The following is a 16,197-nucleotide window of genomic DNA, read 5'->3' as shown; positions in this document are numbered from 1 at the left end:
GAATTTGCACAATTACCTTTAATGGCTCGAATGTGTTCCTTTATGCGTATTTTCAATTTTCTTTTTATTTCTCCTATACATGTTTTTCTCTGTCCACAATGACAATCAAATGAATATACTACACCTTTTTCTTCTGTTATCTCGTATTTTTTATCATTTCTATAATATAAATATTTTTTGGTTGAGTCTGTTTTTTCCAGTATTAAATTTATTAGCTATTACTTTTTTAACTCTTTCAAATAATATACTTATAAGATAATACTGGAAAATTGGACACAAAAGATAGAAAATGGTGAACAACCGAAAAAACTATCTTTTGTGTCCAATTTTCCAGTATTATCTTATAAGTATATTATTTGAAAGAGTTAAAAAAGTAATAGCTAATAAATTTAATACTGGAAAAAACACTCAACCAAAAAATATTTATATTATAGAAATGATAAAAAATACGAGATAACAGAAGAAAAAGGTGTAGTATATTCATTTGATTGTCATTGTGGACAGAGAAAAACATGTATAGGAGAAATAAAAAGAAAATTGAAAATACGCATAAAGGAACACATTCGAGCCATTAAAGGTAATTGTGCAAATTCGGCAGTAGCAGACAGAACACTGCACTACAACAGGATGCAAAATAGGTTTAAATATGTTAAAATTAAGAAAAAAGAAAGAAATAATTTTAAAAGAAAATTATATGAACATATTTACTCAACAAGACAAAACAACAGAATCAACAATGATTTGGGAAGAGAAATCTACCAATCGTGGAACAGCATCATTGAAAGGGGAGATATTTATAAGAGAAATGATTTAGTAATACGATAATGGTACATGCAAAAGTAGGAGCGCGATATGCAAGTTTTAAAAAATGTTTAAACCACCTTTCAATAATGTAACTTATATTTATCGTTATTGTATACAGGTTTTTGGAAATACGATACGAATTATTCTGTTAATATTTTTAAATTTCGATGTATCAAAAAACTGTAAGTTATTTTATGTTTTATTGTTGGAAAAATTATAGGTTAATGTTACCCTAGGATCCAAAATGGCGGCCGGGGAAATTTTTTTCCTACTTCGGAGACTGCGACGGGGAAAAAATTTTCCCCTGCATTCAAGATGGCCGCGGTTCCGGCCATCATCTTGAATTTCTCTGCAGACTCCACGGATTTTTTAACCGAAATAAACAATAAAAAACAACAAAAAGAGGAGTTTTTTACTCAATTTTCGATTGCTCGATATTCTGAGTATGATCTCCTCTTTGGGGTCGATGAAATTTTTCGAATGGTTGACTGTTCTATGTTCGACCGCTACTCCTTCTATGTCGTCAATGTGCACATATCCTTTCCATTCGTCCGTTATTATCGTACTGCCGGAATTCACGTATTTACAAACGATCCAATTCACAGTGTTTTCTGATCTGTCGTTCACCTGACATATGAAGCATTTCTTATCTTCATCGCAATGAATGCAAACGGACTCGGTCGGCTGTATGCTTAATTTTACAGCAAAATTCGATGCGTTATCGATACGGGGAGGCAAACCTAGCTCCGAAAAGTCGTCTTCCATCAACTTGTAGAAATCACGGGAAGTGCATCTCGACCAAACTTCGTCGTTGCAACTCAAATCGGCAAAACTAGTCATTATCGAACAATTGGCAATAAACTAAACGCGGGGAGGTAAGGAGGGGAAAAAAACACGGTCTTTCCTTAATTTCTGATTACTTGGTTCTCTAACTTTTAGGATTAAATTGTAATAAAAGAAATAACAATACTTACTAATACTGGAGGAATTAATAATAATAAATATTCACCGATAGCAATTTGTGTGCAAATGAAATATCGTTACGAAAAAAAAATCACAGCAATTAATCCAATACGCAATTCGTCGCAACACAGCAGTAAACGATTCCAACAGGAAACTAGTCGATTTGCATAAAATTGCCCAGAAATGAACAGAAATCACGTCGCAGATCATGCATTTGCATATTCGTTCGTAACACCCCTACGAATTTCACGCCAATTTTACTCTCGCACGATGTCACGAAAAGGCTCCCTCTACCGTCGCAAATTTACACACTACCGTCTCCGTTCCGAGGTTACAGGATACTCAGCAACGTGGAACGCAGGGTAGAAATTGAACGGGGAAAAAATCCCCATGTCGTCGACGTCTCAAGTCTAGGGAAAAATTTTTTCCCCGTCGCAGTCTCCGAAGTAGGGAAAAATTTTCCCGGCTGCCATTTTGGATCCTAGGGTAACATTAACCAAATTATAACATTGCAGTAATTTATATAAATCTTGTTTTCAGCAATTATTGGCTATAAACTTGCTGATGAGGGACCAACTGGTTTGAAACACAAACATAGCTTGTAAAGTGTGTTACGGGTGAAACAGGTGAAAAATAAAGATTGTTTTTTTCTGAATAGGTTTCTTAAATTTGCAGAAGCCAGACACCAATATAATAAGTCACACTAATATGATATGTCTTAGTTGACATTTACATAATAAAGAGTATATAGACATATTTAAAAACATCTGTTATTATGACAAACATTTCAATAACTAAGTGACTAATAAAACAAAATCAACTGTTTTGTGGTGTTATTTATTAAAAATAAGACATAACATTTAGTGAATAAAACATGAGAACTTCTGATAAAAGAACCTATCTTTGTCAGGCAATAGGAATGGAATGCAGATTTAAAACAATTGAATACAGGCACTTATGAACCGGTTAGGTTCCCAAGGTTTTGTCGTAAGTCTAAATGTTCATAAGTTAAAAACTAACCTAGAAAGTACATTTATACACAGAATAACGACATATTGCTAGTGTTTGATCCTTCAATGTACTGTACTTAACCTGTCCCACGTTGTTTCTGAATATTTTTGTGTTGACCTCATTTGACCTGCCCTGGCGACCCTGAATATATTTGTCTCTGCATCAGAACATTTTTGATACTAGATATCACTATGTGTCATAATTTTTTATATTAAAATGAATTTTCAAAATATAATTTTTTTTTGTTTTTATATTTTTTAATATATTTATTTTGTTTGTGAAAAATAAAAAAATAATTTTTAACAATACAGTAGCCATGATTATTATTTAAAAAAAAAATTTTTTTCTTTTTTGTTAGGCTTAACATTGACAAAAATTTAACATGGCAGTCACACACAACGGAGAAAAATTTTACCATGAAATAGGTTAATAGAATATGTTACGCTCGTTTAACTGTAATCTACTGCTTAATAGTAGATGTTTCAAAGGCCATTTTTTTTCATCTAATGCACTTAGTTTTGTAATGTCAAGTTTTGTTTCCACTATAATAGAGCCACACTTCATGCATTTATTTCCACTACTAGATATGTTACATTTTGAATGCATTTTTGAAGCACTATTGTAAAAATTTATAAAATTTGCAAACATTAGTGAAAACCACCATTGCTCCAACTTTGACATTACTTCATGAGTGGCAATGGAACGTCAGAATTTGCGCAAAAACAAAAAATGACCATATGCAATAGAAATAAATTCACATATAATTATGTATTAAAAATTTATTATTTATTACTGGCTAAAGACTGACTTCAACACATCCCATGACTGGCAAGAGAAATTCAGAATTCATATAGACATAGAGTCAAATTTGTTTATTTGTTTGTCAAATTTTTACTTTATTAAAAATACCAGGGCTGTGGAGCCGGTAGATTTCTACATGACTCCAACTCTGACTTCGACCAGGGGGGACTTGTTAACAAAGTAGGCCCGAAAATTCTGATGTCATCACGTGACCTCAGAATATAAGCTTCAATAAATATAGCTCTAATAAAAATAGAACATAGAAATTTTTTTATTCCAAAGCTAAAATACTTCTCTAAATAATGACATAGTCAATATGTAAATACGTATTCGATAATTTTTACTCTTCCGGCTGTTATATATAACAGACGAAAAGTATAGCAATTGGTCAAAAAATGACCCCACCTCAAATTTTTGCATTTTTGGACTCAGGACACCTCAAAATGTCAAGATATGCAAAAGATTCGGGTTTTTTTCTTGTATATACGAATGTTAGACTGTATGGGAGGCACGATCTTGAATCAAAGTCGAATGGTTTAACACGGGAGTTATTAAACTTCAAAATGGTTGAACTAAATCGGTTGGTACACATTCTAATACCCATGCATACAGAAAAAACCCCAAATGCTTTAGCACTTCTCTATGTTTCAAGGCTTTCTGAGTCCAAAAGAGTAAAAAACCTGAGAAAGTCATTGTTTCACCAATCATCATTCTTTTCCTTTGTTATAGGTCTATACTGTATAACAGCCGGGAAAGTAATAATGGTGACGAATCTAATTATTTTTTTAAAATACAAAATAAAATGATTTTAAAAAATTAATTAAACAATAAAATTTGACAGATCTACTGAATAAATAAATTCACATTTATTGACTGGCAATGGTATTTGGTAAGCATGTATGACTAAAAATAGTATTTGTTTGTGTACAAAAATTTGTACACAAACAAATTAGTTTAATAAAAATGTTGTATATAATATAAGAGTGTATTGGGTAATATATAAGTATACAGATACATTATGTTAATTGATGTACATTCATCTGGCAACACTTGTAAAAAAGTTGTTGGTCAGTGAGTTTTCGTCCTGTTGTTTGGATTAAGGTTGTACGATGGAAAGTAAAGATGTAAATGTGTATTGCTTGTTATTAAAGTTAAGTAAAGAAGTAAATACGAAGAAAAGATAATCTTTTTATTTATTTTCTTAACATGGTAGCAAAGCATGGTTGAGAAAACAAGAAGTGAAAGAGGTTAAATTAGTTTGAGAAAACAAAGAGCACACATGGTAATAGCGGCGAAGAACAGTGATATTAATATTCCAATATTTGATGGAGCAGACTATAGTAAATGGAAATTACGTATGTTCAAGTTTCTACAGTTCAAAAGGTGTAAAGATGTGGTAATGAGGACTAAAATTAAATCTGACGATGACAAACGGAACAAACAAGATATCCAGGTGACTAACTATATTTACCGCGGAATAACTAACAGACTGCTAGAATACATAAGCGAACTCAATACAAAATTATCCAAAAATTTGATGAAATGTATCTGAAAAAGTCAACAGCTCTGCAAATTGTGTGCCGTCATAATCTCAAAAGTATCAAATTGAAAAATTATTCAGATGTATGCTTATTCATTGATGCGTTTGAAAAAGCTGTGAATGAATTAAAGCAGGCAGGTGCTATAATATCAGAGCAAGAAAAATTAAACTACATATTAAAATCGCTACCACAGAATTATAGTCATATTGGTGATTTAATAGATGTTTTACCAGAAAAGGAGAGAACTGTTGACTATCTGAAAAGCAAAATAAAGTTAAAAAGTGCAGAGGAAAATTGTAATGAAGAGTCAAATGATAGATCAAATGTATTTCGAGCTGAAGCCAGGTTATCATTTCAGAATAAGTTGAAATGTTTCAGCTGTGGTAAATCTGGCCATTTAAAAAGAAATTGTCATTCCGAAATTGAAAACCGTGATTGAGGAGGTGGTTTTTCTGTTTATCGAGGACATGAATCGTTCAATGCCAGAAACTTTTAGAGAGGATGAGGAAATTATCATCAAATCATACATGAATATCAAGGAAATAGTTTTCAGGCTACCATTGCAAATGATACTTATACAACAAGCAAAAACAAAAAGACAAAGAAAGATGGAATAGAATGGTTACTTGATAGTGGTTGCACAGACCATATTATTAACACTGATGAGTATTTTGAAACTTGTGAGACATTGAAGGAATCAGTAAAAGTAAAAATTGGTGATGAAAGAATATTAGTAGCTACAAAAGTTGGCAATATTAAAACTTGTTTCCCAGTTTATGGACAAAATTCTGAAGTGACATTGGAAAATGTTTTTTTTTTTTTTTTTTCCTTTTGTAAAAGATATGAAGGCAAACTTGTTAAGTTATTTTATTGTATTTGTCAATGAGTGTGATATCTGGTCTGTTGTGGTAAATTGTTTTATCTGTGATTATGGCTCTGTCGTAGTACATTTTGTGCGTGTTGTTTTCCAATACTGTCTGTGGAATGTATTTGTAGTATGGTTCGTGGATGTCTACTAATTTGTGTTTCTTTGCAAGCTCTTGATGTATTATATTTGCTACTTGATTATGTCTAAGTAAATAATCTGTCTGTGCCAAGAGCTTGCAACCGGAAGTGATGTGTTGTATAGTTTCTGGCATGATATGACATTTTCTGCATGTGTCATTTGTGAGTGTTGTATCTTTGAGTATGTGTTTTCTATAGTTTTTGGTATTTATGACCTGATCCTGTATGGCAATCATGAATCCTTCCATCTCCCCAAAGAGGCATCCCCGAGTTAACCAGTTGTTTGATGCAGTTTTGTCAACAAAATCCTGGGCCAGGTTGTAAGGATGCCTGCTGTGGAGTGCCTTTTGAGCCCATGATTGCTTAATGGTATTTATGCTTTTTATATGTTGTGTCATGTCCATATGTTGTGAGCGCAAATTTAATGGTGGTTATTTGCGTCTGCTAGAGTTACTGCTTTATATAACTGTGATGTTTCTTGTTTTTTTGTAGAAAAACTCTTTCAATGTTTGTATTTGTTTTTAGTGAAGGTTAACTATGTCAATTGGGCCATGTCCGTCATCTTTATGTAGAAGGGTTAATCTTTCTGTGGCAGTTTTAGGGTAATGTTGATTATGCTTAGTAAATGTTGTTCTTGTTTTCCTTTAGAGTTGCTCGAGATCTGTGTGAGTCCAATGTATAACTCCAAAAGAATATGTGAGTACTGGGATGACATTCGTGTTTATTTCTTTAACTGTGAGTTTTGCATTTAACTGTGTTCTGAGAATAGCATTTAATCTACTTTGGTATTCTTTAATTAATCTTTGCTTTATTTGTGCATGTTCTGTTAGTTTGGCCTGTTGGAATCCTAAATACTTGTAGAACTCGTCCTCTTCCATGGATTCAATAACGTCTCCATTTCCAAGTGCAAAATCTTCTTTCTTCGGGATTCCTTTTTCTATGTGAAGTGTTTTGCATTTGTCTAGGCCAAACTCCATTTGTATGTCTTTGGTGTATGAATGTGTGATTTGTAGGAGTTGGTGAAGTTGTTTTTGTGTGGATGCATGAAGTTTTATGTCATCCATGTACATGAGATGTGACAGTGTAAACTGTGCTGTTTTATCATGTCTGATATTGTAACCATATTGTGTGTTGTTTAACATGTTGGATAATGGATTCAGAGCTAAGCAGAACCAGAGAGGACTCAAGGAATCTCCTTGAAAAATTTTTTGCCTAATAAATATTTGGTTTGTTTGTATAGAAGTGTTACTAACCCTGAGATGTAGTGTTGTTCTCTAGTACTGCATAGTGTTTTGAAAGAATGCAATGAGTGATAGATGTATTTTGTACATGTGTAGAATATTCAACTGTGTGGAACACCGTTGAATGTTTTTCTGCAGTTTATATATGTCGTGTATATTTCTGTGTTGTTTGTGTGCTTGCTATAGAATGACTGAATCTATGAGTAACTATTCTTTGCATCCCCTGTGATTTCTACAGCAACCTTTTTGTTGTTCCGTAGGAATGTTGTGTTCTTCAACATGTTTGTATATTTTGTTTGCAATACAGGATGCCAATAATTTGTAGTGTGTTGGAAGACATGTAATTGGTCTGTATTGTGTGGGGTCTGTGGTATTGTTGTTCTTAGGTCTCATGTAGCTGATGTCCTGAGTAAGAAATTTTGGCATGTCTTCTGGATTGATGATGATGTGTGTTAGGTGTTTAGCTAGTTCCTGGTGCAGTGATGTAAACTTTTTGTACCAGAAATTGTGAATGTTGTCTACACCAGGTATCTTCCAGTTGTGTGTTCTGTTCACAGCATAGCGAATGTCGTGTATGTTTATTTCAGCACAGGGCATAGTTAGTATGTTGTGCAAGTTTCTGTTCTCCTCCTTGATCCAGCTTGCATCAGCATTGTGTGTGACAGCACTTGACCAAAGAGAAGACCAATAAGTTGTGAGTTCTTCTTCTGTTGGTGTGCCACTGTGCTGTGTATCAGTGTTTGTTTTGTTACCAATTTGTCTGTAGAAGAGTTTTTCATTGTTTGTGAATAATTTATTTTGTTGTTTTTTAGTGAATACGTTTTGTATCGTTTGAGTCTATGTGCTTTGGCTGCAAGATTTTGTTTTAGTTTGTCAATGTATTATGTAATGTGTGTGTTGTGATGTTGATGTTTTGTGTGTGTTTTGATTTTCTTGAAAATGTTTTTGAGTTGTTTTTTTAATTTGGGTGTTATGTTATTTTTAGTGTATTGTGTCAGCCCTCCTAATTGCTGTCTAATGTCATTTATTTGTGTTTCTATTTTTCTCTGCCAGGCAGGCTTGTGATAGAACTGTGTTTTGTGTATTTGTCTGTGATTGTATTTTCAGTCCATGGTGTGTCACTACTGTGACTGCCCCAGCATAAACTAATGAATGAATGTCTGAGAGTGTAGAAATTGAATGAATGTAGTGTAGTAGTAAGTGAGTGTTTATATAATTTAGTGTTTTTTCTACTTCCTTTGGTGTGTTGATTTTTGGTGTTTGTGGTCTTTGTGTGGAATCTGTAGTGTGTATTCAGTGAGTGTTTCTTGAAATATAAGTGAGTGCATATTAACTAAATCTATGTCTATGTTATCAGTGATGGATAAGGAAGTATCATTAGTGGTAGTTGTTGTATGTGTGTTATTATCAATGCTTGTTGCTGGATTATCTTGACAAGTTACTTGATCTTCATTAATATTAGATGTTTCTGTCTGTTGATGTATTTGATCAGCAATTTGTTATTTGATAAGTTCAAATGTTGTTTGTGGGATAAGGTTGCTGTGTATAATTGTTCTTTTTTGATCAACAACCCTTTGTTTGGTGACAGTGAGGTGAGGATATTGTTGTGTGAATCTATGGTGTAGTTGTCTGTATGCTGTCATGTTTGTTTTGAGTTTTGTGATGATGATGTAAGTATGGATGATAACTCATTCATTTCTATTGTCCATTTTATCCGTTGGTGTGGTTTTCCAACCTCTGTGGTCTGTGGATGCATTGCCACAGAAACACCAAGGCTAGGTTGGTTCCTCACATCTGTTGAGGGCATTGCTTATCATCATCATCATCATCATCATCATCATCATTAACCTGTCTCAATTATATTATAAGATTGTGAATGCTAATAGTGAGTAAAATATTCATTAAGACTGATCACACTGGAGATATGACACATGATCCCTTTTATGTCTCTATCCTGTCGACTTTTAATTAAGAACCAAAATTTAATAGCATTAATGCCTTTTATGCACATGCTACTGTGTCAAATGCTCATTCTGAGATATTGTTTAATATTTCAGAACAGAATAAAAAAATTAAACAAATTAGACGCCAACATACGCATGTGTGCGTGCGAATTTTTCTCTTTATTTAACATTTTTTGGATTTGAGAGATTTCCAAACGTATAGATTTGCAAAAAACTCAGAGGGTCAAATGTGACATGATTTAAATACTTTTTTGTTTTTTATATACATAACAAGTTGGGAAAGTAAAAAGGAGTCGGAATTGGGGGATTTTTGACGATTCCGACTCCAACTAAAACACCAAAACTCCACGACTCTGACTCCACAGTTCTGAAAAATACAGTCAAATTGTTTGTAAGCTGACCATTTGTAAGTAGGGGAGCTCTTGTATTTTCAAAGTCAGTTATACGAAGTTCAAAAATAGAGAGAGAGAGAGAGAAGGAGGACTCATTACTTCAACATTTTAGTTAGAAAAACCCAGTTCTCTGGTAGTTTTAGAATAGTTGTGTAGAGAAGTAATTATATGCATTATTTCTGAAATGTAAACTAAAACAGGATTGGAATAAAGATGAAACACTGGGAATTTGCTCAATAAGGATTGAAGGCATTATCTAACACTGCTTTAGCCAATTTGATCATGTTCCTTGCTTGCAAGATGTCCTCTTTTATGCTCTGATATATGTTGCGAACATTCTAGCTGTCACACAGGTATAGGAGGTGGAATTGTTCATAGCTAAATTGTATACTGGAACACCAGATTTTTCAAAGACAGATGTTGGGTCCTTATTGTTAGAAATTAACCTGCATAGGGATGGTTGCAACTGAATGGGTAAAATGTACTCAAATGCTCTAAACACTATTTATAAAAGGAATTGAATACTTAACAAATTTTAGCACTGGTTTGATATGCATTGTGGAACTGGAAAGTGGGAATGCAGGACCCTGGTGTTAAAAAATTTTAATTTACTGATTGATTATATAGCTTTCAACACCTCTATGAGAATGTCCTTTGATTTAGTAGTGATTAAACTAGAAAAGGATGGAAATAAACTAGTGTCCTGATCAAGGAAGAGAAGGCAGTATTTTTGTAAGAGGAGGGCTGGATGGAATCTGCTGGAGTGATGACTGGCAAAAGTTGAATATATGATGGATGCTAAAATCTAAGTCTGAATTGCTCTTCTAATATTTAGGTCTAGGAATGTAATGTAACCATTAATGGTCTCTTCCTCTAGAGGAATGTTGATTGAGTTAAAAACTAAATTCAGCTTGCCAAGAAAAGCCTCTAATTACTTGAAAGCAGCATCTCAAGCGAGAAGATCATCATCAACAAAGGCTCGTAACAAGGGGTAGTGGATACTAAGTGGGGAAAAGAATATTTTATGCTCTAAGCTCCTCGTTATTTACTTGGCTAGAATGGTGGAGAGTGGCATCCATGTAGGTGCACCTTGTTTCTGGCAATAAAACTGGTTGTTGAAACAAATAATTGTTGTAAACTTCCAAATAGAGGGCCTTCCATATCACAAGAACCTGGTGCACATTAAAACCTTTCTCAAGCAATATTACCCCACCCTCTTTTTTTTTAACTTTGTCCAACTGACTTTGAAAATGCTGCATTGGTTTAAATTTGTAATCTGCATTTTGTTCAATCATCTGACAAAGATAAGTTATTTTATTGAAAGTGCTTGTGTTTTACTAAATGTTATGTCTTTTATTTAAAAATAATTATATATATTTTATTTTTTAACAAAAATCAAAGTAAATTTTTTTTATTTGAATATTTAGATGTTCAATTCAATAACAAGAATGGTTTTAAAGGCTAAAAAAGATCAAAAAGAACGTCGACAGCAGTCTCACGACAATGCTATAAGATTGCAAAAAGGATCTCAACGTGGAAAAAGAAAGTGTTGCTAATAAATATATGTAAGTTATTATACTTTAGAAACTAATAAGTCATTTTAACAAATTTAATTAGAATTCATTATGAAAATTATACAAAATATAAATTTAATAATTATATATATTGAATTAAATAAATGAATAATTTGCAATTTTATAATAGAACTTAAATATATAAAAATAATTGTTAACTGAAGTTACATAATAAATTGTTTATTTTGCATTTCCAATGGTATATAAAGAATAATTGAGCCGTTTTCTTTGAAAGTGGTGTAAGTTTGTTTTATATTATATGGAGATATTTAAGGGTTTGTATTTGAATGGTTTGAAAAATGTTGGTATATGTTAATACTCTCATTTTATGTTTTTTAAATATTAAATTGATTTAAGTTTATAATGTAATCGTTTTTAAAGTATTAGTTAAAAGAAATTTATACTTTTGATGACCTCAAATCGACTTACACCACTTTCAAAAGTCAACAAAATGTGAAAATCATACATTTATGAAATATTAAATATGGGATTTCAATTGAATCAAACCAATTTTTTAATGAAAGTTTTATAAAATATGTCAAAAAAAACAAAATAAAAAGGCTTTATTACAATATTTCTTCAGGTAATGCCATTTAAATTACTTTAATTACAATTTTATATTAATATGTGCCATTTTTAATCTTTATCATTATGAGGAAGTTTTTGAAAATAGTCATGATGTATTGGAGGAGTATAAGGCAATAGATCCATCATGTCGTTGAATTTTTCGGATGTGATGGGCCTGGCACAATGATATAAAGGTAGCTAGTATTATATTTTTAAATTTTTGTTCATTCACTGGAATTTTGGTACTTCCTGCATTTTTTGTAGAGTAAAGTCATAACACCTTATATATAAGGTGTTATGAGTTTTTGTCTTGAGCTTTGTAGAGTATAAAACTTAGTAGTGTGTTCTGTTTGTTCACTTAACTTGAAGTAAATAAGTATGATTACCTCTAAAATTACTAATGAATTGTTAATTTTGTAACAAGTGTGCATTTTATATTATAAAATATTTGAAATGGATAATGTCACCTTGGAATCGGACAGTGATTCAGGTAGGTATTTATAACATAAACTCTTATTTTGATACATTTCCTTCTACTTTGCGGAAAGTTGACTTACACCACTTTCAAAGTAATAATATTTGTAATTTCATTAACTATGTAAATTTATATTGACAAAATGATAAAAATTTTTAAGAATTTTTTTTGGGGAACTGTTTATAGATAAAAAAGCTCATAGCAGATTGCATTCATTGTTGTCATTGTCAAAAACGGACTTACACCACTTTCAAAGAAAACGGCTCAATTACACTCAAACCTGTTTTTGTGCGATTTTTTATACGTGCAATGTGTTTTGTGCAATTATTTTTGTGCAGTATGCCAATTTGATTGAAATTCATATACCACACACAAAAAATCACACAAAACAAATTGCACAAATAAAAAATCACACAAAAGTAGACTGCACAAAAACAGGTTTGAGTGTAGTAAATTAAAATAGTGAATTTAACAAAAGAATAAAAGACAAAATGTTCTGCAAAAACAGAAAGTGTTGTGATGAAGTGCAGATGATAAAAGAACAATAAAGAAAATTATATGGCTGAAAATAAAATAATAATTAAAAATTTTATGTTTTATTTTGGGAAATTGTAAAGTGCATTCACACTCCAGAAGTAAAATAAAAAATAAGAAATAAAATTGCACTCCAGAAATAAAAAAATGATGTGTACCATTTATTTATTTAAAGATGATATGGGCATCTCATAATTGAATGTGAGTAGAATATCTTTCTCATTCATAAGTAATTCAATTGTTATCATAACCAATTTGTGTTGTTTAAAATTGTATGTGTGTATTAATAATTAACAAAATGGTATAGAAATAAATACTTTACAGTATCAAAACATATTTTTTTCTCAACTGTTGCCCTCATCACTCAGTTGACAGTAAAACAAGCTGTATATATACATATGCAAACAGCTCTAACATTGATAGTTAGAGCATTAAAGCAAAACAGTTGCCAGAATAAATCGGGCTATATTATCGCTATTCTTAATAATTAAATACTGAGTAATTTGGCACTAGAGATAGAAGTTAGGCACCATCTCTTATTAAATTTAATAATTATAATTAAATTAATATTTATTAAATAATTTAGAAAATTCTGGAAGAAAAAAAATCTGCCCAAAGCAGGACTCAAGCTCACAATTGCTGTTTACCATATGCATACAGGTAATTTTATTACATTTAATAAGAGATGGTGTTCAATGCTTATGCTACCACCAAATCATTCAATATTTAATTATTAATAATAGTGGTAATATGGCCCAATTTAATCCAGCAATTGTTTAGCTTTAAAAGTAAAACAAGTGTGAGTAAAAGAAATATGTTTAAAATGCATTATCAAAATAGAATGCTGCAAAGTTAAGTAAATGGTTTTGCAAATAGACATTGGAGCATAGAATGTTAGTTTAACAATTTCCCAACTCAAAATGCAAAATTTTTGCAATTATGATTTTAAAAAAAGACATATGAAAATACTATGTGATGGATATTTAATGTAATATATTTTAAATTTGCATTTAAGTTCTGTTTATAAATAAATAAAGTGAGAGATGGAAATCAAAAGTTTTTATCCCTATTTGAAATTTGGTAAAAATATCCATCAGTTTAACTTAACATCAAATTTACTACTAGAACTTATCACCTGTGCATTATTTTTGAATTGCTGTATTAAGGAGGCTCCACACATTTGGAATTTGCTGAATGCTAAGCAAACATTTGGCCAATACTGAGTAATGTGATTTACTTGCGACTTTGCTCCACAGATATTCAGTATTCAGTTTCCCACTCCATGTTAGTATATTGTGCTGAATCAAAGGGGATGGATGAACCTTGAACAAACATTCGTAATTCTCACAATAAAACAATTCTTGGCAAATAATTATGTGCTCACTGTAGTAGTGTCACAGTTTGGCAACACTTCTCCCCACAGTAGTTAGTCTTTTGGACTGGCAGCACTGTTTCTTGCTGCATTTGAATTTGTAATAGTCATGCGTTTTAGACACAAATAAAACCTTTCGTTAAGGTAACATCTTTGTCTCTTTATACTACAATTTATTTGTGTCTATAATGACTTAGATGAAAAGCCTACTTAAACCTGAACGTTTTAATGTCAATCCAAATATTAGTGGTTCCTCTCAACAGTGGTCCCATTGGTACAGAACATTCGAGAACTTCGTATCATCAATGGAAATGGACGATGTGGGGAAGTTCAGTCTTCTTGTTAATTTTGTTGGTTCTTTAGTCTACTCTTATATATCAGAGTGCTCTGGATTTCAGGATGCCATTAAGACTTTGATTGCCTTATATGAGAAGCCTATAAATGTAATTTTCGCTCATCATTGTCTAATTAATCATTGCCAACAACCTGGTGAGTCCATTGACCAGTACTATCAGAATCTTAGGACATTAAGTAAAGACTGCAACTTTACCTCTGTCTCGGCAGAAGAGTATAAAAGTGAATATGTACATGATGCTTTTATTGCAGGATTGTTATCGCCTCAGATACAACAGCGCCTTTTGGAAAGCCATTTAAAACTCGTAGATGCCTTATTGCAAGCCAGTGCTTTAGAATCTGCCTGTGTTCAGTCTAAAAGTTTTGTCTCTAATACTAGTACAGTAAGCACTATCCATATCTCCAATGAAAAGAAGTTGGTGGAAGAGAATTTAAATAATACCGAAGTTAATGCCTTACCCTCATATGTGCTGGCTGCTACTGAACGTAGGTGTCCTTATTGTGGCTACATAAAGTACCTTTGCAACAGATGCCCTGCTAGAAATGAACATTGCAACAAATGTGGAAAAAGGAGACACTCTTCTAGAGTCTGTAAAAGCAAAGGGAGTAAGCCAACTACGGCTGCTGTAACCTTGGCAACTGTTGTTCACAGCCCTTTGTCTAGAGCTACAGTTAATATACAGCTAAACAACATCTTAGCTTGGGCCCTGGTGGATACTGGCAGTTCCAAAAGTTTCATAGATTATAATTTTGTATTGTGTCATTGCCTTCGAATTATTTCACATTCCACTCAAGTTTCTATAGCTACAACTGCTTTAAGTTTGACTGTGGGCGATCGATGCATAGTTTCTATTAACTTAAAGGGCCATACTTATCCAAAGGTTTCGCTGTCAGCTTTATCTGGTCTATGTGCTGATGTAATTTTACGGCACGATTTCCTAGCTTTGCATATTGATGTGCCCTTCAAATTTGGTGGCTCTCATAAATCATTGTCAATCTGTTCTTCAGTGTTTGCAAACATGCCACCGGCCCATCTCTTCAAACATTTGTCTAAAGACACAAGTGCCTATCTCTACTAAATCTAGGCAGTTCTCTAAACCAGATCAGGATTTCATTGATGCAGATATTAAGAGGTTGACGGCTGAGGGTATAATTGAAGAAAGCAATTCACCATGGAGGGGCTCAGGTAGTGATTGTACCTGGTCCAAAGAAAAGTTTAGTTATAGACTACTCTCGCACTATTAATAAGTTTACTGAGTTGGAAGCATTCCTTCTCCCTAGAATTGATGACTTGATTCAGAAAATAGCTTTTTATAAAGTTTTCAGTGTGATAGATTTGCGTCGAGCCTACCATCAAATTCTCATTCCGAAAGAAGACAGACATTATACTGCATTTGAAGCTTGTAACAAATTGTGGCAGTTTAAGGTGATTAGTTTTGGTCTCACAAATGATGTTGCTGGATTTCAACGTTCTACTTTTCAGTTGATTGCTAAAGGTTTAGTCGACATATTTGCTTATTTGGACGATATTACTGTCTGCGGAAGAACTCAGGAAGAACGTGATTGTAATCTTACTCATTTTATGGACATGGCTCTTAA

The 16,197-nt window shown here is 32.5% G+C and overlaps 2 protein-coding genes across 4 annotated transcripts in view; both read left to right on the top strand.

Moving 5' to 3' along the window:
• The window catches only part of LOC136974209 (ras-related protein Rab-35-like), an 81,787-nt gene that overhangs the window by 61,944 nt on the left and 3,646 nt on the right, over positions 1 to 16,197 (top strand). For 2 of the 3 annotated variants that reach the window (XM_067269033.1, XM_067269031.1), the window contains exon 7: positions 11,150 to 11,291. In XM_067269033.1, coding sequence (XP_067125134.1) covers positions 11,150 to 11,278 — 129 coding nt within the window. In that variant the 3' untranslated portion in view covers positions 11,279 to 11,291. The remainder of the gene's footprint in view (positions 1 to 11,149; positions 11,292 to 16,197) is intronic. The other variant, XM_067269032.1, reaches the window with a different exon arrangement.
• Positions 14,442 to 15,677, top strand: LOC136974170 (uncharacterized). Its single transcript, XM_067268973.1, has one exon. The coding sequence runs from the start codon at positions 14,442 to 14,444 to the stop codon at positions 15,675 to 15,677; it is 1,236 nt and encodes a 411-aa protein (XP_067125074.1).

The sequence above is a fragment of the Centruroides vittatus genome, unplaced genomic scaffold (genome assembly GCF_030686945.1).
Source record: "Centruroides vittatus isolate TY-2023 unplaced genomic scaffold, ASM3068694v2 contig_345, whole genome shotgun sequence".
NCBI lineage: Eukaryota > Metazoa > Arthropoda > Arachnida > Scorpiones > Buthidae > Centruroides > Centruroides vittatus.
This window is presented reverse-complemented; position numbering and strand designations above follow the sequence as displayed.